Source organism: Eleutherodactylus coqui, chromosome 8 (assembly GCF_035609145.1).
Source record: "Eleutherodactylus coqui strain aEleCoq1 chromosome 8, aEleCoq1.hap1, whole genome shotgun sequence".
Taxonomy (NCBI): Eukaryota; Metazoa; Chordata; class Amphibia; order Anura; family Eleutherodactylidae; genus Eleutherodactylus; species Eleutherodactylus coqui.
Window position 1 is genome coordinate 180816599 of NC_089844.1, and position 25846 is coordinate 180842444.

Here is a 25846-nt window from a genome sequence, read left to right on the forward strand (position 1 = left end):
AAAACAAATCAATTTCTTAAACAAACTCAAAAAAAAAAAAAAAATCAAGTAGCAAAAAGCCCAATATTAATGTGTGGCGACTTTAATTTAGTCCCAAACGGAAGAGTAGACACTACTAATAAAAGGTATAAAAAAGGGAGCACCTTGGGAGAATAGTTGCACAAATCAGCTCTATACGACACCTTTCATTGTATTAATGCATCTGCTAGCGAATTATCTCATTACTCCCCAAGACACAAAACTTTTTCCCGAATAGACTTGTGTTTAGTAGATAGAACTCTTCTCACACCGGTATCCAAGTCAGAGATTGGCACCACTATGTGGTCCGACCATGCCCCAATAATAACCCATTTTACAATCAAGGGAAACTACCAATAAAATATATTATGGAGAAATAACACCTACTTAATGGGTTTGCCAGACCAAAAAAAGGAAATCTATAATGCTTTGGGAGAATTTTTCAAAATTAATAATACCCCGGGACCCTATAACCCTGTGGAACGCCCATAAAGCATGCATGAGGGGTATACTTATAAAAATGGGGGCTAGATATAGAAAAGATAAACTAAAAAGAACTGATGATCTCCTCGTCCAGATTTCCCTAAAAAAAAAAAGAAAATGCAGAGATCTCCCTCTTCGAAGGGCCACGATGAGTTACACAAATTACGACTGTATCTTCGCAGGATATTACTGGGAGATTGTGATAGGGAGATTAATGCCCAACAGGCAAATTTTTACTCATCTTTAAACAAACCCTCAAGATGGATGGCCAATTTGTTAAAAAGAAAAACAATAAGAGCTAACATTCCCTATATTTGGAACTCTAAAGATAAAGAATACAAGCTAACGCACCTGAACCATATTGCAGATGCATTCCGTGCATTCTACAGTAAGCTATACAATTTAAAAAATGATACACAAAAAACAACCAAATAGTTACAAAATAAATGAATTTTTAAAAAGGGCAAACCTTCCGTCAGTAAATCCTGCCCAAGTGGCATTTCTAGATCAGCAATTCACCATCCCAGAACTGGCTGAAACAGCTACTTCTCTAAAAAAAACAGAAAGCTCCAGGCCCTGACGGATACTCAGCGGAATATTACCAAAATTTTTGGTCAACATTGTCCCCGTTTATGTTAAACACATTCAACTCTGCTATGCAGCGAGGTAGCTTCCCAGAAGAAATTCTCCAGGCCACAATAGTGGTTTTAACCAAGCCGGGTACAGACCCAAACGACCCAGCCAATTTCAGGCCAATTTCGTTGCTCAACACGGATGTAAAAATCTACGCACAAGCACTTGCTAATAGATTACTAAAAATCCTTCCAAATCTAATTTACACAGACCCGATTGGTTTTATTAAAGGTAGGCAGGCCTCGGATGGCACAAGGAAAATTCTAAACACTAATATACTCAGTGGAGATCTCCCGAACGCCAGTAACTATGTTGGCTTTAGATGCAGAAAAAGCCTTTGACAGAGTGCACTGGGGCTATGCTTTTGCTACTCTGGAAAGATTTGGGTTGGGAGAGGGTGTAATTCGTGCCATCCGGGCTCTGTACTGATCCCCCACGGCTAGAGTGTTGATAGATGGAGTTTTATTGGATCCTTTGGTCATAACGAATGGTACGAGACAGGGCTGCCCACTCTCTCCGATTTTGTACATTCTTATGTTAGAACCACTGGCTGAGATAGTTCCGACTAACATCTGAATTGAGAGGTATTCCATTATATATGTGACAGTATAAAATAGGATTATTCACAGATGATATAATTTTGACTATCTCGCCCCTGGGAATCTCTGAGAGCTGCATGTAAGATTCTGGAACAGTTCAGTAATGTTTCTCTATACAAGTTAAATGTGGACAAATCTTTGACTCTTGGTATGCATATATCCAATAATTTAAAAGCTGCAATACAGGCTGAATTTCCTTTTGAGTGCAGGAAGAATTCCTAACCATATCTGGGGGTGGAGTTGACGGCTAACCTGAGGGATGTGGAAAATGCAAATTTTCCCACATTATTAAAAACCACCCAGAGAGAGCTAGACCACCTATCTAAGCTACACTGAACATGGTATGGCAGGATTATGTCATACAAGATGAAGATTCTACCAAAAATTCTGTATTACTTCAGGGTTCTTCCAATTCCAATTTCAAACCTTACCTTAAACGCTCTACAGAGACAATTAAATAACTATATTTGGGGTGGAAGGATTCCCCGCTTGGCATTGTCTATTTTAGCATTACACCGCAAACGTGGTGGGGCAGATTTTCCAAACCTGAAAATGTACTACAAGGCTACAATTCTAAACTAAACCAAAAGTTGGGCAAACAAAGGGAATGTTTTGAGCTGGGTAAACATAGAAAGAAATTTTATAAAGGGCATCTCGGGTCAAGTGTTATTACGTGCAGCCTCTCTTGTTAGCGTGTCAACAATACCAGACTTGACACTCCAATTCCCGGATATGCCTCCTAGTTTGAAGGCCTCAATAGAAGCTTGGAATGACTTTACACAGAAATTATTACTATCAGACAGTCTTTGCAAACCCCCATTACCTCTTGAAACTTTAAATCTTTTTATACCGAACCTAGATCTAAGGAATTGGAAAATTGGGGGTATTAGATGGATAAATGATGTAATCTATATAGATGGCATAAGGCCATTTTCACAACTTAGTTCCAAATACAATTTTCCCCAAAAAGAACTTTTCACTTAATTTAGAATTAGCTCTTTTCTCCAGAAATTCTCTATTCACAAAATAAAAATTTCTAATATAATCGACCACATATTATCCTCAGAAAAGAACATAGCCAAATCGGATACCAGGCTCTTCTATGATATCATGACAGACAACAAAAATATAAGAAAAAAGGGGGCGTGGCCTAACTGAGAAAGAAGATGGACGTTTCTGCCTAATGCTCCATCCTCAGTCAGCCTAAAAATCTACTAAAATACCTAGCTAGCAGCAATTTAAGCTTACCCCAAGGAATTCCGATCCTCCCGATAATCATGCCGAAGAGGAAGGTGTTCAAGCCGCCACCACAAAAAGTCTCTGACTTCTTCCCGCTCCGTCAGGAATCCCAGGAGCGGGCCGCTCGCAGCCAAAAGCCGACAGCATCAACATCGGTACAGCCGGAGAAGAGAAGGGAGAGAGGACCAGCCGAGAGCCTCGTGGATGCGGGGAGCCTAGCAACCGGCTCCTCCATCTGGCTGGCAAAGCTACAGGACAGTCCAGCGAGCGGTGAGGCTCAGGAGGGGACCGCTCGCAGTCAGAAGATGTCGGCAACAGCGCTGATGCAGCGGGAGGGAGGAAAGGAGAGAGGACCGGCCACGAGCCTCGTGGATGTGGGGATGCCGGCAACACACTCCTCCATCTGTCTGACAGAGCTACAAAACAGCCCAGCGAGCGGTGAGGCTCAGGAGAGGACCGCTCGCAGCCAGAAGATGTCGGCAGCAGCGCTGATGCAGCGGGAGAGAGGGAAGGAGAGAGGACCGGCCGCGAGCCTCGTGGATGTGGAGATGCCGGCAACACACTCCTCCATCTGTCTGACAGAGCTACAAGACAGCCCAGCGAGCGGTGAGGCTCAGGAGAGGACCGCTCGCAGCCAGAGGGTATCGGCAACAGCGCTGGCTCAGCAGGAGGGAGAAAGGGAGAGAGGACCAGCCGTGAACCCCGCGGATGCAAGAATCCTAGCAACAGACTCCTCCATCTTCCTGACAAAGGCACAAGTCAGCTCAGCAAGCGGTGAGTCTCAGAAGCGGTCCGCTCGCAGCCAGAAGCTGTCGATGTCAGCGCGAGTGCAACCGGAGGAAGAGAGGGAGAGAGGACCAGCTGCAAGCCTCGCGGATGTAGGAAACCTAGCAACCGATTCCTCCATCTATCGGGCAGAGATGCAAAACAGCCCAGCAAGAAGTGAGGTAAGAGAGGGGATGGAGGGAGGCATAGAATCACCTCAGCTATCTCCTAACATGGCGTCTGAGAGTTCCCGCTCCCCCCCACCTTCTGCCCAGCAACAGATAAAACAGATAAATGGGTCCCAGAAAACACAAAATGACATTTATTCTTCTTATATGGGAGAAGCCCAGATTCAAACAAGAGGCAATGAGATCTCTCAGGAGAGGAGAAGCCCACTGATCACTTACTCCATTAATAAGGAAAAAAATAAAATGGCCACTGCACAGAGATTAATTACATCCTCCCACTCTTCATCCCCATCAAGCAGCCCTGAAAAACAGAAACCCAGACTTTCTACCCCACAGCACCAAATGCAGAGTTCAGACGCAGAAGACGATTTTATAGAGAAAGTCCCCTCCTCCAACATTCCTGCATCAGAGGACTTTATTAAAAATATGATTGTTGCATTGAGAAGCACAATACAAAACGACATTAAACAAATATCCTCCACATTCCAGCATTCAATTCAGGAGTTAAACGAGCGCACTGAACATGTGGAAAATAAAATGGAAGAATTTACCTCCTCCCACAATAAGTTAATTGACGCCCATTATGCTTTAGAGGAGGAAGTAACAGCAATTAAACACAAAATGGCAGACATAGAAGACAGGAACAGGAGGAATAATATTAAGCTTAGAGGCATCCCTGAAAATATTGGTCAGGCTGAGTTAAAAAGCTTTTTCTCCAAGCTCATAGCGACTCTGCTACCAAACTCCTCTGAACAAGACAGAATAATTGACAGAATTCATAGACTGCCTAAACCGAAATTTTTGCCAGAAAATATCCCCCGTGATGTAATTGCAAGGGTGCATTTTTTCCATATTAAAGAAGCTCTTATGTTCCAAGCAAGAAAAATAAAAGTCCTGCCTACCCCATACTCTGATATCCGTCTATTTGCTGACCTCTCAGCATTCACAGTGCAAAGTAGGAAATCCTTTGCACCGATCACTTCTTCTTTGAGAGCAGCTGGCGTAGCATATAGATGGGGTTTTCCTACTAAGCTTTTAATCCACAAAGACAATTCCCTTCATGTTATATCTTCCCCAAAGGATGGAGAATCCACACTGATGAAATGGGGTATCCGGTTGAATGTCCAAAGCTCAGCCTTCAACCCAACTCAACGTAAAAATTACCAGAGATCAACTCCATCTTCATCACCTAAACGATAAAGGAAAAATTCCATGCGTACCATTTTCATCATCTACAGACAAACTGCTGCTAGCACCTATTATTTTTACAGTCCTACATAGGCTGCACCAGTTCAGGCGAACTTTTCTTCCCCCACAAAATAAGCAGTCGGGCACTACCAACTGTCCTGATGCTTATCAGACTTTGTTCTCTCGCTTGTTGCGTGTTTATGTTCTTTCTTTGCAGGTACGATCTTCAGCAAGACTCGCAAACGAAAATCCCAGAAGAAGTGCGAAATGTTACCTACACACTGCTTATCGTGCCTGGTAATTCTTTGTTCTATTGTTTTGTTGCCGTGATTTCTACTCAGGAAACTAACATGTGTTTAAAAAATTACATTGTCACTTAAAATTTTATCACAAAATGCCAAAGGTCTTAACACCCCATTTAAAAGAAAAATGATGTGGAAAGAAGCAAAGGAGACTAACGCTGATATATTTTGTGTCCAGGAGACACATTTCCCACAACACTCATGTCCAAAATTTCTTAATAAAAAATTCCCTCAAATCTACATGGCTTGTGCAAGCAAAAAACAAAAAGGCGTCCTGGTAGCATTTAAAGAAAACTGCGATTTTGTCTTGCATGATTTGACAGCAGACGCAAATGGCAGATACATAATTCTAGTGGGAAGCCTACAGGGACATCAAATCACACTAGCAAATATATATGCCCCTAACAGGTCACAAATTTCATTTTTGAATAAAATAAATAAAAAAATTGAAAAAATTCGGAAGGGGAAATTATTAATATGCGGAGATTTCAATATTGTCCCAGACAGAATAATTGATACAACTGCAAGAAATAGAACAGCACCTATTCTAAATCCTTGGCTGCATAAAGAAAATCTTTATGACGTATTTCGCTGTCTGAATTCTTCTTCTAAAGAATTTACATACTTTTCTCCTAGGCATAAATCCTTCTCAAGGATAGATTTTTTTCTATGTGATAGATGGTTACTCCCCTACATTAGATCATCAGAAATCGGAACCACAACATGGTCAGACCACTCTCCCATCCTACTAAAGCTCGAATTAAATACTGCCCACAAAGGTCCTAGCATTTGGCGAAACGATATAAATCTTTTCAAATCCCCCGAAAACCAAAAAATAATCAAAGAAGCTATCAATTAATATTTTCTCCTAAATTACGACCCAAATTTAAGTAATTTTACAATCTGGAACGCTCATAAAGCGGTCATAAGAGGCGTTTTGATAAAATTGAGCTGCCAACACAAAAAAAATAAGCAAAAACTCATCAATGAAAAATTAGATAAAATAAAAGAAACAGAAGTTAAGCTACAAAACTCTCTGAAAAATAATGAACTTACAAAGTACCTGATGTCACTACGACGTGACCTCAACTCGATTCTTTTAGACGACTTCAGGAGAGACTCCTTGTACTATAGAGCTAACTTCTATTCAAACATAGATAAACCCTCGAAGTTAATGGCAAATCTTACAAAACCAAAAGTAAAAACTAAAATTCCATATCTGCTGAAACCTAACAACCCCTCCATCAAAATTTCTCACCCCCAACAGATTGCGGAAGAATTTAAAACTTACTATGCCAAACTATATAATTTAAAGGATGATCCTTCCGTCCCCCAACCTAACTCTTCTATCATTGATGGATTTCTCTCCAAGATATCTCTTCCCACTTTGGGAGAGAAGGCTCAAGATTTGGACAATCCCATCTCCATTTTGGAGCTGTCCAAGGCCATTGGAGACCTAAAAAACTTCAAATCCCCAGGTCCGGACGGTTTTTCCAACGAATACTATAAATTTTTTGCGCCATCTGTGTCTCCACAGCTTGTCCGAACCTTTAACGAGGCAATGACGAAGGGCCATTTACCAGATGAAATGCTTCAGGCAACTATCACTACAATTCCTAAACCGGGCAAGGCCCACACCTGTCCGTCAAATTTTAGACCAATTTCCCTCCTTAATTCAGATACTAAATTATACGCCAAAATTTTAGCATCGAGACTTCTTGAGGTTCTTCCAGAAGTGATCCACTACGATCAGGTGGGATTTACCAAGGGGAGACAGGCTGCTGATGGTACAAGAAGAGCTTTGAACTTAGTCTCGAGGGTTGGATCGGGTCGGACGCCTTCTCTCCTCCTTGCTCTGGACGCGGAGAAGGCGTTCGACAGACTTCACTGGGAGTTCGCTTTTGCAGCTCTTAGGAGGTTTGAGGTGGGAGACAGATTTTTACAAGCCGTCCGGGCCCTATACTCCGCTCCATCTGCAAGAGTGTTGGTGGACGGAACCCTATCCTCCCCTTTTAAAATTACTAATGGAACCCGACAAGGTTGCCCGCTATCACCCCTTCTGTTTACCATGGTTATGGAACCCTTAGCGGAACTAATTAGAATGTCGCCCGAGATTAGAGGCATACCTCTGGGTCATAGGCAACACAAAATAAGTCTCTTTGCGGATGATGTTCTTCTTTTTGTAACAGATCCCATGAGCTCTCTAAGAAAAATTTCGGAGTGCTTAGAATTGTTTGGTAAAGCCTCATACTATAAATTAAATGTAGATAAATCTCAGATCCTGGGCATTAATATAGATAAACAACTAAAAAAAGATATACAAGGAGAATTTCCATTCCAGTGGAAGTCTGACATCCCATACCTAGGTATAAGGATATGTTATCCATTACCAAAAATTGTGACATTAAATCTAGACCCTCTCTATCTCTCCTTCCAAGAAGAATTGAATCGTCTGGGAAAAATGGAGCACTCATGGATGGGAAGAATTGTCCTATATAAGATGCTTCTCCTACCTAAAATTCTTTACTTTTTCCGTACTTTGACGTTCCCTCTGCCAAAATCATATTTAGATAAATTTCAAAGACAGCTCATGAAATACATATGGAATAACAAAAGGCCTAGAGTAGCTGCTCAAATTCTTTACCTACACCGCAAACAAGGTGGGTTGGGAGTCCCTAACCTCCATGCTTATTATCAAGCAACAATATTAAATCAATCCAAGGCATGGATGCAAATATCAGGGGTTCCAACATGGAGTATAATAGAAAATCAACTAAATAAATGCAGATCTCTAAGCTCCCTTTTGAAGGCGTTCATGATTGGGACTTTATACCCCAAGGTTCAACCTCAGATGTGTATTCAGGATATGTCCCCCCCCCATGCTATCCACTCTACAAGCGTGGAACACATATGTTTATAAATTCAAGAGAATCTTAGAAGATGATCTAACGATTGAGCTACCAATAGAAATTCTTACATTCTTTATTCAAAATTTAAATATCAACACCTGGAGAGATCGCGGGGTCAAACATATATCAGACATGCTAGAAGAAGATAAAATACTTTCCTTCTCTACCTTTTCTGCACGGTTCAATCTGGACGCTGGGGAGTGTTACGCGTTCTACCAGATCCAGTCCTTCTTAAAAGTAAACCAATTGTGGTCTCTGCGCTTTCCAAAGGATCTAAGATCACTTTTTGCAGCCAAAGGGTCTTCTCGATTATTTAAAACAAGAACTTTTTATAACTTTTTGGCGGGAGACATGAGTACTTCAAAAAAAATCCATTTGATAAACTGGGAAACTGACATAAAGAAAAATATGCCCATTCACTTTTGGCTGAAATCCTTTGATTGGGCAAACAAGTCTACACTATCAGCAACTGTACTTCAAACCCACTACAAAACACTGACAAGGTGGTACTACACTCCCGTTAAATTGGCTCAAAGCTTTCCTCACCAAGATAGACAATGTTGGAGGAAGTGTGGTCATGAAGGCACACTATTCCATATCCTATGGGATTGCCCAAAGCTAAGGGTTTTTTGGAAGGAGGTCTTTGACCTTATCCTGAAAATTACAGGACTAAAAGTGAGAAGCAGTCCCCACCTTGCATTACTACTCCTAGAGTGTGACCACATCCCAAGACCCCATCGGAAATGGATTTGTCATTGTTTATTGACTGCTAAACTCACGATTACCAGAAAATGGAGATCTGAAAGTCCCCCAAATATTAAAGACCTATTGGATACCTTGGCAAATCATTACAACTATGAAAAAATTCACGCTAAATCAAACAACAACTTAAAAAATTTTAATAACATGTGGAAACCTTGGCGACAGTTTATGTTACAAGTTTAATTTGTGTATGTAATTGAAATTATTTCAAAAATTAATTTACGAAACAAAATATTTGATTGAAGTAAGGTTGAGATCTTTTTATATATACATTAATACAAATAACTATAATATACTAATCGTTAACTAGATACAGAGCAAGTAATAATTTTTTATATATCTTTAGTTACCTGTTATTGTAATGCTGTAACTACAAACGATGTTCAACTAAATCCACAAAATGCTTGTTCTCCTATTTTTCTCTTTGTAACCACTGTTATGAAACATAAGATTTCCTTTTCTTCTATGTATGTACTTCAAAATATTCAATAAAAATTATTTTGAAAAAAAAAAAAATATAAGAAAAAAATCCCATATGTTAAGCTAGGAAAATGAACTGGGTGAGAAAATACCTATTGAATCTTGGGAAACGGCATTTCAAATGCCCTAAAATGTACTAAAGGTCGGGGAATATTAGAAACCCAGACAAAATTACAAGTGAGATGGTATTATCCTCCCTTATTGCTTGACAGTAGATTAAAAAGTGGAAGGGGCCTGTGTTGGAGAGAATATGGACAAAGAGGCTCTCTATCTCATATTTTTTGGTCGTGTCCCAGATTAAAAATATTTTGGAAAGAAGTCCTCAGAGGCCTTAATATCATATTGGACTGTAGTGTACCTTGGGATGCCAAATTGATCTTACTTTTGGTGGGTCTCGAGAGGTTCCCTGCAAAAAAAAGGTACCTACTTGGTCACTCCTTGATAACGGCAAAGTCAATCATTGCAAAGCACTGGAAGGAGGCAGCCCCTCCTGTTGTGGGAGAGTTCATTGACCGCATGGCAGATCAATGTATGTATGAAAGGTGGTTAGCACTACGAAATAATTCCTTGGAAAAACATGTTGAGGCTTGGAGAGCCTGGAAAAACTGGAAAACTACTCATTGATATCTACTACGTGTATTCAATGTTTTGATGCCTATTTAACTGTTAACTCTTTAGCTTAAATTCCATTTTGTTTTGTTTTTATAAAAAATTGGGTGAATTACTAGAGAACTACGTGCATTTAGCACACATCTGTATACAATATATTGTTCTATATGAAAATTGTACAGTCAAATATTTCTGAGAGGAACTATACTTGGCATATCTGTTTCATGTGATCTCTCAATTCCAGTGATATTTACTTACATTGATGAACTATGCCAGTGTAATGTACTTTACAATTTCTGACTGGATATACCAATAAAAACTTGATGATTAAAAAAAAAAAAAAGAACCCCAACGGTCCTTCTTAGGGCTACTCACTCTTCACAGTGTGCATTACTGTTGTGGCTGACTTGGAGCAGTAGAGCACCATTTATTATTTTTTTCATCTCGGTCTGTGCAGGCCATTCCAGCTATAGTGTTCTCAGTCTGCAGTGTGTTATGCAAAGTTTAGGTAAAGAGCTGCTGCTGATATAGGGAAAGTGTTAGAGTAGGATCATGTCTTCAAGAACCCCAACGGTCCTTCTTAGGGCTACATCTGACCGTGTGCATTATAGCTGTGGCTTGCTGGGAGCAGTAGTGCATCCATTTTTGTATTACGCATCTAGGCCTGTTCCCAGCTTTTCAGTAATAGTTTTCTCAGCCTCCAGTGCTGTTCAACCAGCTCTCACCGTGAAATAGCTCTCTAACATCTCCTAGCCTACTGCAAATGACTTCAGTTATACCGTTCTGTGTCTGTAGTGCATTAGACAGAGGTCTCACCGCTAAACAGTACAGTAATATTTCCTGGGCCACTGCAAAGTATTTCAGCTCTGCCGCTGTGCAGAGCGTCTCACAATACCCTTACCTTGGTGGGGTTGAGATCGCCGCAGTTACCCTGGTAAATTACCCCTAGGTATCAGCGCAAGACAGCGGGTTAATTTTTTCAAGTCACAGCATAGAGCCTCCGCTATCTACAAGTCTCTATGTGCGGTGAATAAAGCCACAGTTGTCAGTGCTGTACAGTGGGGTAATTTATTTGGGCCCTGCTCTATTCCTAATCTGCCATGATGAGGAGTAGGAGTAAGGGTCGAGGACGTAGACGTGGACGCGGATGCAGACATCCAAGTGAGGGTGTGGGCACAGGCCGAGTTCCTGGTCATGGTGAATTACAGCTGGCTGCTGCGGGATTAGGAGAGAGGCAAGTTTCTTGGGTCCCCATCTTCATATCACAATTTACGGGTCAAACATATATTCCTTCAGCAGCATCTGGGGTTTTTTAGGAAGATGGATGAATCTCGTTGAGTTTAAAACTTCACCTTTATTCCATTCCGCATAAAATTACAGCAACGTTTCGACTGTGCAGTATACAGTCTTTTTCAAGCCAATGCAATAAAAAATGGCTGTACATGTAGCCATTAAATATCCCATCACCAAAGTCATCACCCAATAATACTGGTTAAAACTTCACAATCATGTCTAGTAATTTGTTACCTGTGACCCGATAGGAGCCCTCCCGGACCGAGCAGCTGTATCCCATTCCGTGTGATGTTATACATGGTTTGTCAGTGTGGTTAGTGCCGGTATATTCGTCATCACAATGCGTGTCCGGCTTGCTCCGCCCCCTGGCCGTCTCATATGATCACCAGGAGGTGATTCACGCTTGTCTGCGTCAACGTGATGACGTCAGACGTAGGTGCCGTTATGGCGCCGCCCTCGGCATCGTGTTTGTGACGTAAAGACGTTAGACGTAGATGCCGTTATGGCGCCGCCCTCGGCGTCGCGTTTGTAACGTGCTAGCGTTTCGTCTGATCACCAGGAGGTGATTCACGCTTGTCTGCGTCAACGTAATGACGTCAGACGTAAATGCCGGTAAGGCGCCGTCCTCAACGTTTCGTCTATGACGTAATGACGTCATGTCATTGCCGGCGCGTTCACATAATTTCATTCTCCTCTCCAGCTGTCTATCCCGTCTGAACATACCTATAGGGGATCATGTGCTTGCGCTCCTTTGCATGTTAGAGTTTCAGGTTGTTAACTACATAGTCTATCATCACTTATGCTGATACCTTTTACAAGCAAAGACCTATCGATCTAATTGTTGTACTTAGTATAAATGCTATGTATTATTACTGTTTAGAAAAAAAATTAATAAATGTTGCAACATAACTTTTGTCTTCAAATTTATCATGATCCCATTCTACTATATTGTCTTATGTCATACCAATGTCTATTCTCTTTATACTGACTATTGTACCCCTTACAGTGACCATGGACATAGAAAAAATCATTATATTAAAGGACACCAAAAAAAATTTTTGTTTATAATTCACTATTTATTTATTTTTTGACAATTTGGCTCACTCTATTTGTTAATGCATCACAATAATTATAGACTTGCAGTGAATCAAAGTGAGAAAAGCACAAAGGGATATAAAGGATAGGCCCAATTCAGGACCTATAGGGAGATGTATTTCTCTATACGAAAGAAATGCTTGTGGTCCAGTGCCCTCTTGATTGACACTGGCCATATTCGTGAAATCATAACTGGTCGATGCAGCTGCCCGGTCACTCTAGACTTGACTGTGTTAAAGCATTTTTTTTTCTCCCCTGTCCTCCTGCACACAGGACCTCCGACACATTCTATACATCTTTGGAATCGTGTCACCCCTAGGCATCCTGTTGTCCTATCCAGCCGAACTGACGGAGGGGTTCTTCCCCGAAACGCGTATTCCATTGCTGGTTTTTAATTTCTGAAAAAATAATAAAAAAGAAGTGCTTTCACCATCACACATTGGACTTTGATCTACATCTTCCAGTAGCTTAGAGGGTTGCGCCTCCATACCAGTTCTTTTCACATCCTTTTCGCTACACTTACGCCCACACTGGTGGAGCGTCATCTGGTTGGCAGCACCTCCACCATTCAAAATACTCAATCATTGAAAACTCTTTGTACTCCATAAATATTCCACTACCCTCACTGGGTCTTGCTCCACCCTCCTTTTTCATTTCTTTTACTCACTCTAGACTTGACGACCTTAAAAACATAAACATAAAATCATCAATCATGACTTGATAGGAATCGATATGTACGATGCACTTCATTATCTACAAACATATTGTCCAGAACAGAGATATTTGTACCTCATCTATATAGAAGTGGGTTATAGTCAATGTTAAGACCTCTAGGGTGTAACGTACCCAATTCGAAGATCCACTTAGCCTCAAGCCCCTTAAGGCGTCTCTCACGGTCCCCACCCCTGAGGTTTGGTTCCACCGAGTCTATAACCCTATAACGTAGTTGGCTGATGGTATGGCCAAATTCCAAAAAATGTTTTGGAACAGGCAGATCTTTTTTTGATGTCCTAATGGTACTTTTATGGGCTGAAATTTGGCTTTTAACCTCATTAATCGTCTCACCCACGTAATATAGACCACAGGGGCACTGGATAATATAGACAACAAATGTGGAGCGGCACGAATAGTGTCTTTTTATTTTATATGTTTTACCTGTGTGTGGATGCCGGAAAATTTCTCCTCTAATTAGATTATTACAGCTCGTGCCGTTGTAGCACGGGAAATTCCCCGCTCTCAATGGAGCCAATCTCCTCTGTGTATCCTCAATAAAGGTCACTCCACTAGTATGTACTAACTTGTCCTTCAGGTTCCTACCCCGACGGTAGGACATCAGAGGTGGTTGTTGAAAGTCCCTGATGTCGGGGTGACTGTGTGTCACTATGTGCCAATGTTTGTTCAGTATGTTTTTAACAGCGCCGCTGTGGGGACCAAAAGTTGTGACAAATGGAATACGTGTGGACGATGCTCGAGCCGCTTTACCACTTAGTGCTTCCTCTCTTGGTACCTTAAGTGCCCTCTGTTTGGACTGTAACACCAACTCGTTGGGATAGCCCCTCTTAATAAATTTCTCACACATGTTAGATAGTCGTACGTCCGCGAATTCCTCCTCCACAATATGCCTCACTCTTAAATATTGACTCCAGGGAAGTGACTGCACCATCCCTGGAGGATGTTGGCTGTTATAAAGCAACAGGTTATTGCGATCCGTTTCTTTGACATATAAATCAGTCTTGAAAGTGTGTCCGATTTTATGGACCAACACGTCCAAGAACTGTACTGTGTCTGACGAATGCACTAACGTAAATTTGAGTTTTGGAACCAAGTTGTTAATTTCATCATGGAAGACTCTTAGATCAGAATCCGTGCCTTTCCAAATGAAGAAAACGTCGTCAATATACCTCCACAACACCTGGACCGAGGCCCAGGAGGGGGAGGTATAGAGACGACGCTCCTTCACATGCCTCATAAAAATGTTGGCATAAGTAGGGGCCACGTTCGACCCCATGGCCGTTCCTTGTTTTTGCCTATAGAATCTTCCATCATATAGGAAAAAATTCTGTTCCAGTAATAGTGTCAATAGTTGGATCACAAATTCGATGGCTCTATTAGACAGGTCAGAGGCAATCAGATAATCTCTAACCGCCTGAAGACCGTAACTATGTTCAATGTTCGTATATAAGGAGCATACATCGAATGAGCCAATTATCGTCTGTGCATCGGGTGATACTTGTCTCAATTTCAGTAAAAAGTCAGACGTGTCACGGATATAGGATGCTGCGCCCGTAGCATACTTACGCAGGATCCTATCAAGAAAACGTGAGCTATTGTTATAGAGGGATCCGCGTCCAGAGACTATCGGTCGTCCTGGTGGTGCATTCAAATTTTTGTGTATTTTTGGAACAGTATATAATACCGGTGTGACTGGATGTTGGGGGAGGAGAAAATCATATAGCTTTTTGTCTATAATACCTGTATCAAGACCCTCACTCAAAAAGAGGTTCAATTCAGTAAAATACTGTTTTGAGGGGTCTTCCCTGAGCAATTCATAGACAGAGCTATCCGATAATTGTGATCTAATCTCATCGTGATACTTATTGGAGTCCATAACAACAACCGCGCCGCCTTTATCTGCGGCGCGTATCGTTATTCTGGCATCATCACTAAGTATTTTTATAGCCTTGTATTCATATGTACTCATATTGGTTTTAAACTTAGTATTATGATTCCTAGTTCTCAATTTGTTCAAGTCCCTCTGGACCAGTTTGGCATAAGTCATTATGGCGTGATCCTGTTCTGGTGCCTGATATTTACTTACAGGGCGTAGACCCACCTCTGCCGCGGAGAAGACGCCGGAGGAAACTGTGTCGCGTGTTCCAACTGTCGACGTCTCAGTAGCTGATGCAAAATGTGTCTTCAACCTTATCTCCTGAAGAAGGCCCTACAATCAACATCAAAAAGGATGTGAAAAGAACTGGTATGGAGGCGCAACACTCTAAGCTACTAGAAGATGTAGATCAAGTCCAATGTGTGATGGTGAAAGCACTTCTTTTTTATTATTTTTATAATAAATAAAAAAAAAAAAATAAATAAAAATAAAAAAAAATAATTAAAAAAAAAAAAATAAATAATAAAAAAGAAGTGCTTTCACCATCACACATTGGACTTTGATCTACATCTTCTAGTAGCTTAGAGTGTTGCGCCTCCATACCAGTTCTTTTCACATCCTTTTTGCTACACTTACGCCCACACTGGTGGAGCGTCATCTGGTTGGCAGCACCTCCACCATTCAAAATACTCAATCATTGAAAACTCTGTGTACTCCATAAATATTCCACTACCCTCACTGGGTCTTGCTCCACCCTCCTTTTTCATTCCTTTTTCATTTCTTTTACTCACTACAATCAACATCGACATCAAACCAGTTAGTGTTCTGTGAGGGGCAAAAAGACAAGCCTTTAGAGAGTACCTTAACTTGACCGTCAGTCAGTGGATTCGAGGAGACGTTAACCACTACTCTCCCCCTGTTCTGTGCTCTCGTTGTCGGTCGCGTCTCCACTTGAGGGGGGCCTCTTCCGTTTCCTCTGATGACGTCTACCACCTCTCCTCTTTGGCGTTGATTTCCTGGCGGTATTCGTGGCCGTTGGTGTTGGCCTAAAAAATCAAGGTCGTCAGTGATCTCGCTGTCGCCCTGTGACCCGTTGGAAGAATTAGAGGCTGCCGAGGACCATCCAAAGTGAGAACCACCCCGCCTGTTGTTCCTCCTCCTATTGTCTGTATATGATTTGGATGAAGGGTCTACGTCTAATCCCAGCCTTGCATCAATAAGCCATTTAAGCTCTAGTGAGTATTTTTCTCCTATTACCCTGTTGTGCTGCAATTATCCTACTGCATTGGGACTTGTGATAACAATTTACGGGTCCGCGTGGTAGACCTTTATTACAAACAGAGCAGTGTGAGCAGGTCCTGTCGTGAATGGCAGAAAATGCGGCCAGCAATGTACCGACCACCCAGACCTCTATGCAGTCCACTACTCACGGCCTAGGGACTGCAACTCTAAATCCTCTCGCTGCTGCTCCTCCTTTCTCCCAGCCTTCTCACTCCATGAAAATGACATATTGTGATGAGCAGGCAGACTCCCAGGAACTGTTCTCGGGTCCCTGCCATGAGTGGGAAAAACTGGTTCCTCTCTTACCTGAGGAGTTTGTCGTGACCGATGCCCAACGTTTGGAAAGTTCCCGGAGTCCAGGGGATGAGGTTGGGGACTTCCGGCAACTGTCTCAAGAGCTTTTTGTGGGTGAGGAGGATGATGATGAGACACAGTTTTCTGTCAGTGAGGTAGTAGACCCCACCTGATTTGATAAGCCTACTGAGGACAGGGCTTCAGAGGGGAAGCAAGTGCAGCAGCAGGGGAGATTGGAAGAGGCAGAGGAGTGGCCAGGGGTAGAGGCAGGGCCAGAGTGAAGAATCCCTCAACTGTTTCCCAAAGCACCCCCTCGGGCAAGCCACCGTGCATAGGGCTAGGTGTTCAAATGTGTGGATGTTTTTCAGTAAGAGCGCAGACAACCGCCGAACAGTGGTGTGCAACCTGTGTCGCACCAAGATCAGCCGGAGAGCCACCACTATCAGCCTCACCACCACGAGCATGCGCAGGCATATGATGGCCAAGCACCCTACATGGTGTGACGAAGGCCATTCACCGCCTCCGGGTCACACCACTGCCTCTTCCCCTGTGGCCCAACCGGCCACACAGATCCAATCCCCCTCCCAGGACACAGGCACAAGCGCCTTCCGGCCTGCACCCACACCCTCACCTCCACCGTCCTCCACTCCATCCAGCATTGTCTCTCAGCGCAGCGTTCAGCTGTCACTAACACAAGTGTTGGAGCGAAAGCGCAAATACACCACCACCCACCCGCACGCACAAGCTTTAAACGTGCGCATTGTCAAATTGATTAGCCTGAAGATGCTGCCGTACAGGCTTGCGGAAACAGAGGTTTTTAAAAACATGATGGCGGTGGCGGTCCCACTCTACTCGGTCCCCAGTCGTCACTATTTTTCCCGGTGTGCCGTCCCAGCCCCACACCAGCACGTCTCCCGCAACATTAATCGTGCCCTCACCAACGCGGTTACTGGGAAGGTCCACTTAAGAACGGACATGTGGACAAGTGCTGGCGGACAGGGCCACTATATCTCCCTGATGGCACATTGGGTGAATTTGGTGGAGGCTGGGACCGAGTCAGAGCCTGGGACTGCTCACGTCCTACCACACCCAGAATAGCGGGTCCTACCTCGGTGCTGGTATCTGCAGCGTTTTATACCTCCTCCTCCAAACCCTCCCCCTCCTCCTCCTCCGCCACCTCTACCTCTTAATTAAGAAGTGGGAGCAAGTCACCAGCAGTCGGTAGCGTGCGGCGTGGCAGCACAGCAGTGGGCAAGTGTCAGCAAGCCATACCGAAACTAATCAGCTTCGGTGACAAGAGGCACACGGCCTCTGAACTGTTGCAGGGTCTAACAGAGCAGACCGGCGTCTGCCTTTCGCTGCTGAGCCTCCAACCCGGCATGGTCGTGTGTGATGACGGTTGTAACCTAGTGGTGGCTCTGCAGCTCGGCAGCCTCACATACGTGCCATGCCTTGTGCAAGTCTTAAATGTGGTGGTTCAGCGGTATCTGAAAAACTACCCCCACTTGTCTGACCTGCTTGGCAAGGTGTGATGCGTCTGAGCACATTTCCGCAAGTCCACCACAGACGCTGCCACCCAGAGGACCCTGCAACATTGGTTTAAGCTTTCAGAGCATCGACTGCTGTGCAACGTGTCCACCTGCTGGAATTCTACGCTGCACATGTTGGACAGGCTGTAAGAGCAGCATAGAGCAATAGTGGAATATCACCTGCAACATGGGCGGCGTAGTGGTAATCAGCCTCCGCAATTCTTTACTGAGGAGGGAGCATGGATGGCAGATATCTGCCAGGTCCTCAGAAACTTTGAGGAGTCTACCAAGATGGTGAGCGGCGATGCGGCAATCATTAGCGTTACCATACCGCTGCATTGCCTGCTGAGAAGTTCGCTGCAAAGCATAAAGGCCAATTATTTGCGGTTGGAACAGGAGACGGGGGATGAGAGTATGTCGCTTGATAGCCAGACCACCCTCATGTCTATATCTCAGTGCGTTTTGGAGGAAGAGGAGGGAAGGAGGAGCAGGGGGAGGAGGGGGAAGAGACAGCTGGGCACACTGCAGAGGGTACAAATGCTGCTTGCCACTCATCTGTTTAACGTGTATGGGCTGTAGAGGAGGAGGAGGAGGATCCTGAAAGTCATTTTCCTAGTGAGGACAGCGATGTGTTGCATACTGGTACCCTGGCACACATGGCTGACTTCATGTTAGGCTGCCTTTCTCGTGACCCTCGCGTTACACGCATTCTGGCCACTACGGATTACTGGGTGTACACACTGCTCGACCCACAATATAAGGAGAACCTTTCCACTTTTATTCCCAAAGAGGAAAGGAGTACGAGAGTGATGCAATACTCTGGTGGAAAAAGTGATGCTAAAGTTCCCATCTGACAACGCTAGTGGCAGAAGATGCAGTTCAGAGGGCCAAGTAGCAGGGAAGGAGATGGGATCAGGCAGCATGTCCAGCGCAGGCAGGAGAACACTCTCCAAGGCCTTTGCCAGCTTTATGGCTGCCTAGCAAGACTGTGTCACCACTCCCCAGTCAAGGCTGAGTCGGAGGAAGCATTGTAAAAAGATGGTGAGGGAGTACGTAACCGATCGTACCACTGTCCTTCGTGATGCCTCTGCTCCATAAACTATTAGATCTTAAAGCTGGACACGTGGCACGATCTTTTGCTGTACGCCCTGGAGTTTCTGGCCTGCCCTGCCGCTAGCATCCTGTCAGAGAGGGTGTTTAGTGCAGCTGGGGAATCATCACGGATAAGCGTACCCGCCTGTCAACTGCCAGTGCTGACAGGCTTACACTCATAAAGATGAACAAAGCTTGGATTTCCCCAGACCCCTCTTCTCTACCGGCGGAAAGCAGCGGAACCTAATGATTCTTTTCGCTGTAACAGGGGAATAAAGCATCCTCTATCACCACAAAAAAGGGGGAATTAGCTTTGTCAATCACTCTCGGATTTATTACTCCTCCTCCTAAAACAGCATGTCATTAGGCTGAAGTGCCAACTTTTCTGCGGCCCAAAACGCTCTGTTTAAGAGTGTTTTACAATTTTTCAACGTATCAAAAGTATTGATACTTTAAGAGACAATTTTTTTCACAGGGCTGCCTCCAGGCTTTGTTACAAATTAAGCAACAGCGACCTGTAAAAAATGATTATGGGTTTCACCTGCCCTCGCGGTTGAGCAATTTTTTAGGGGTGCACTTGTACTCTTGCTGCACCAATTTTTCTGGTCCTCGCCTATACTGTTATCTAACTAATTTTTCCAGGCTTCGCCTACACTCTTGGTAACCAATTTTTTTCAGGAGTTCGCCTATACTCTTGGTACACCAATGTTTAAGGGGTTTGCCTACACTCTTGCTACTGACATGTTACTGGGGTCTGCCTATACCTGTTCTACTGAATGATTTGAGGGGTTCGTCTATACTCTTGCTACAGAAATATTACTGGGGTCTGCCTATGCAGTTCCTACTGAATGGTTTAGGGGTTCGTCTACACTCTTGCTACAGAAATCTTACTGGGGACCATCTATACTTTTGCTACAGAAATGTTACTGGAGTCTGCCTATACTTCTGCTACAGAAATGTTACTAGGATCCGCCTAGTTACTAGGATGCAGTTTCAACTGAAAGGTTTGAGGGGTTCACCGATACTTTTGCTATGGAAATGTTACTGGGGTTCTACCTATACTCTTGGTACACCAATTTTTCAGGGGTTTGCCTACACTCTTGCTACAGAAATGTTACTGGGTTTGTGTGCTATGATTTCTTTATGCGTAATACCATCTTTAAGTTCCTTGGGCTCGCCTATGCTGTGGGTGCACAAAGACTTCCCATAGTGGTGTTTTACTGGTCTGGCACAAATACACTGACTGACTAGGGTGGAAATGTAGGCCGAGGTCCTTGGCGGAGTAAAACTCTGCCATAGGCGAGCCCAAGGAACTCAAAGACTTACCATTGCGGGGTTGAGCTATTTGACACCTACACAGAGTGAATTGTGTGGGGACACATTGATTTTCCATTGCTATGTAACTCGCGGCACCTTGGGTCACACAAGGTGGCGGCTAGGACCGAGTCTGATCCTGGGCCCGCTCACGTGCTTCCCACACAGAATATTGCTGCATTGTAAAGATGTGTCGAAGTGCTGGCACCTAAGTCCCCTTTATGCCCATGTTTGTGGCTCCTGACAATTTTGTGACGGAGGTGGCACGGGATTGGAATGATGATCGAACGTCAATTCATCATCAATTCTCCACAGCATTGTGGGCTATCATTTTCAAAGAGGGTCACTGCCTGGCCTTGCCAACCTTCTGCAATATGTGTCTCCGGTTCCTCCCCATCCAGTACGCACTTAGGGTGGTGTGGCTATGAAGCGAGCGTGTGGCATGAGGGCAGCTGAGCGCTGTGCAGGGAAACTTTTGTGTGCGTTGTGGACGCAGAGTCATGCGGAAGGGTTGGACTGCAATGCCAGCATGTAACCCAGAAGAAGAGGCAGCAGTGTCACCCACAGGCTGTGATTGTCCTTGGTTCCAGGTAGTGTGGTGCTTAGCTAAGATGTGCCAGCGCATGTGCCTTGCTAATGAAGATTTGTCCAAAGTAAATTGTTAGGGGGGGTGACTGCCAGACTCTTGCCCCCATTTTTGCTTAATAGTGGGACCTGGGAGCCTCAGATGCAGCCATGCATGCTGCCCCTGCCCTTCCTTATCCGTTTCTGTGGTGTTTCCATCACTTTCTGATGTTTTCTGGTGCTTGACAAGTCATCAGCTATGCGGAGCATCGGTCCCATACAAAAATGCTCAAGTCCCCCTTGACTTCAATGGGGTTCATTACTCGAAACGAACTCTCGAGCATTACGAAAAGTTCGACTCAAGCAGAGAGCACCCGATCATTTTGGTGCTCGTTTATCTCTAACAGCTTTTATTTTACCTCAGCAGTATAAAGAATAGCAACCAATCACAGCGAAGCTTTCATGTTACCTCAGCACTATAGGAAATAGCAATGAATCACAGCACAGGTTTCAGTATACCTCAGCAGTATAAGAAATAGCAACCAATCACATCGCAGCTTTCATGTTACCTCCACAGTATATGGAATAGCCACCAATCACAGCTTTCATTTTACCTCAGCAGTATAAGAAATAGTAACCAATCACAGTGCAGCTTTCATTTTACCTCAGAGGTATAAGAAATAACAACCAATCACAGCGCAGCTTTCATGTGACCTGAGCAGTATAAAATTAGCAACCAATCACAGCGCAGCATTCATTTTACCTCAGCAGTATAATATATAGCAACCAGTCACAGCACAGCTTTCATGTTACTTCAGCAGTATAAGAAATAGCAACCAATTACAGCACAGCATTCATATAACCTCAGTAGTATAAGATGTGGCAACCAATCACAGCACAGCTTTCATGTTACCTCAGCAGTATAAGGAATAGCCACCAATCACAGCTTTCATTTTACCTCAGCTGTATAAGAAATAGTAACCAATCATAGTGCAGCTTTCATTATACCTCAGAGGTATTAGAAATCACAACCAATCACAGCGCAGCTTTCATGTGACCTGAGCACTATAAGAAATAGCAACAAATCACAGCGCAGCATTCATGTTACCTCAGCAGTATAATATATAGCAATCAATCACAGCTTTCATGTTACCTCAGCAGTATAAGAAATAGCAACTAATCACAGCACAGCTTTCATGTTACCTCAGCAGTATAAGAAGTGGCAACCAATTACAGCGCAGCTTTCATGTTACCTCAGCAGTATAAGAAATAGCAACCAATCACAGCACAGCTTTCATGTTACCTCAGCAGTATAAGGATTAGCAACCAATCACAGCGAAGCTTTCTGTTACAACCGTGTGGGCAAACTAAGCAAGGGGCCCACACAATCGTGACATAGAAGGTCTGCGTAAGCACACGAGTTTCACACAGATTTCTAGCAACTGAAACTGTGCTACCGAGAGGTTGGCATGGCCCTACCTAAGCGGGGACATTGCCCCAATAAGGGCAGCCCAGCGGTCTTCGGATCTGGGCCCTAGCTGATCCTAGGAGTCACGCACCAGAACAGGACGCATTCACATGCCACATGACAGGAACTGAGCAACAGGACACACAGAGCCAGAATGCATAGCACACAGCAGCCACAATGCAAACACTAATAGCAGATGATAAGCTGAATATAAATACCTGGTATTGGTTGACATTTTGTACAAATCATGAAAGTTAGCAGGCCACTTTACGGCTCCTGGTTATACTGCTAGTCCCTACACTAACCAGGAGTCCAGCAGAACCGGAAACAGTTCACACAGCACGCTACAACAGGACAGGGCACAGATCACAGGTCATACAGCAAGCTGACACAAAACTGAGAGAATATAAATGTACAAAAGGACATGAACCAGCAAGACACAGATCACACAGCAAGCTTGCAACAGACAAGGATTCATGACTGCTTACCCTGAACACCAGACAGATACTGACCAGGAGCTGGGTTTATACATGAGCACAGACCCAGGAGATTGGCTAGCAGGAAGTACCACACCCAGCCAGCTCAATCAATTACCCTTGAGAATGCTGTGCTGCTGGAAGCACAGTAGTACATGTTTCAGCAGCACACTTAACACTTTCATGTTACCTCAGCACTATAGGAAATAGCAACAAATCACAGCACAAGTTTCAGTACACCTCAGCAGTATAAGAAATAGCAACAAATCACATCACAGCTTTCATTATACCTTTGTAGCTGCTAATATAGCACGTGCACTGAGCCACTGATGAGTTTTGTAATTCTGTGCGATATTTGGGAAAACCTTTTGAATCAATTTGTCTTTGGTTGATGTCATCTTACCAAAGTTTGTGGGCAATGTGATGCATTGTGTAGATCTGTCGATTGCCATCTTCCCATTCCCAATATCCAGCAATTGTTTTGTGAAGCGTTCAGCGGATGTATCATTTTGTAGTTGAACACGCATCCCGTTGCTCGTGTGTCTCTGAAACTCGTAATGCATTTTTCTTTCATGCTTGAGATGGAAATCGATTGGTCAATCTATGTCTGGGGGGCATAACTGTTGACGATGCTCGCACGCGTGCCACCTATCGTAGGATAGATGTACTATGCCAGAAACCTTCACAGGAGTGTACTTAACAACTTCCCAAAGTTTCATGGCGATCGGATGAATGGTGTAGTAATGCATAAAGGACAAACCGAGAGACAGACAGACATTCATATTATATATATATTAGCAGTGCTAGAGTTAATTCTCTGCAGTGTTGTATGCTTTCTATCATCCCTGCAGGAGTTGATCATTCTTCAGGCTCTCAGCCCAGCTGTAGGGTTAATTGTGATTACTCTCCTATTTAAGCTGGCCTGGGGAACACCTCCTTGCTAGAGTATTGATGTTGTTTGTCTCCAGTTCCCTGAAAGCTATTCTGATATTGATCTACTGTGCACCGACCTTGGACCTGGGACTACTCCAGGAGGTAGCGGCCTTCTTGGTTTCCTGCAGTGGAGGCCAGATCCCTGTACAGGGGTTAAAGGGTGCGTACTAGGGAACCAGCAAAATAATGCCCCTAGGTTTAGCCCAAAGCCAAACTGGTTGGTTAGCACAGTGGGTCCACACTCGCTGGTCATAACAATAAGGATTAACGGTCTGTCTATCATATTGCTGAATTGCCTTATGTCAGGTTTATGCCATCCAGCTCAGACTACTGATACCAACATCTGGCTTTACTGCACTCAAAGTGGACTGGAGGATAAGCTGAACAGCGGTGATCCCTAAGGTGCGACCCCCACCGATCAACTGTTAGGAAATCCCCAAAAACCACCTACAAATTATGTATAATACTAGTAATAGCATACACATAAAATATTATTTACAGACACAATAGTATTAGAAAACTTTTATTTTTTTAATCAGTTTTAGAAAAGCAGCTTTCACATCATTGTTTCTCAGTGTGTAAATCATGGGATTTAACATCGGTGCGACAATTAGATAAAAAACAGCAAGCACTTTATCATTGCCAGGTAGGGAACTCGATCTAGGTTTCATGTAGGAAGCCATTGCGGATCCATAAGCAATTGTCACAACCATCATATGAGAGCTGCATGTGGAGAAAGCCTTCCTCCTCCCGGATGATGATGCAATTTTTAAGATATTTACAATGATATTAACATAAGATGTTACAATAAAGGTTACAGGAATCAGGAGAAAAATTAAACAAGCAATAAAAATGAATAATTCAACAAGTATAATGTTCCTACACCCCAGTGACAATACTTCTGTCACTTCACATAAAAAGTGATTTATTTTGTTGTGTCCGCATAGGTCAACATTAAAAGTAAGAGTTACAAGGAAAACACACAGAAGGAATCCACTCATCCATGTAACGACTGCCAGTCTAATACAGACCATCTTACTGATAATGATGGTGTAATGGAGTGGAAAACATATAGCCACATAACGATCATAGGCCATAACAGCAAGCAGAGCACATTCACATAATCCTAAAGACTGGCCAATGTACATTTGTGCTACACATTCACCATAAGAGATGACTTTATTTACTGACAATAAATCCTTCAATGTTCTTGGTATAGTTGTAGTAGAAAAACACAGATCCAGAAAAGACAGATTGGAAAGAAAGAAATACATAGGAGTGTGAAGGCTGGCATCTGTCAGGACTAGAACAATGATGAGAAAGTTTCCAATCAAAATAATTATATACGCTGATGTAAAGACAATGAAAAGTGCAACTTGTGTCTTTGGGTCACTGGAAAGTCCAAGAAGAACAAATTCTCTGCGTATTGTTTCATTTTTCCAAATCATTTAAAAAAAGGACTTGGTAACCGCTTTGGATAATGTGGCTTTGTCTGAAAATATATTAACCTTCAGGTTAGTTTTTTTTTTTTTCTTTAAAGAAGACATAACTCATTCTTTGCCTGTTTTTCATTAAACAACATAATGGTCTAACTTTTCCATTGTCTGGGTTTTTGGACATTTTCTGCCTCTAAAAGCCACAAGAATTTTCAGTTTTGACATTTGAAATAAATTTCAAAATAACAAATAATGAACTTATATAAAACACCCGTGCCCATTTATTTT

At 43.2% G+C, this 25846-nt stretch overlaps 1 protein-coding gene across 1 annotated transcript; it reads right to left on the reverse strand.

Annotated features, from left to right (window-relative positions):
* Positions 1–24634: 24634 nt before the first annotated feature.
* LOC136578049 (olfactory receptor 2B6-like) lies at positions 24635–25570 on the reverse strand. The gene has a single exon (XM_066577958.1). It carries the CDS (start codon positions 25568–25570, stop codon positions 24635–24637), a length of 936 nt encoding a protein of 311 aa, XP_066434055.1.
* Between the last annotated feature and the right edge of the window lie 276 nt (positions 25571–25846).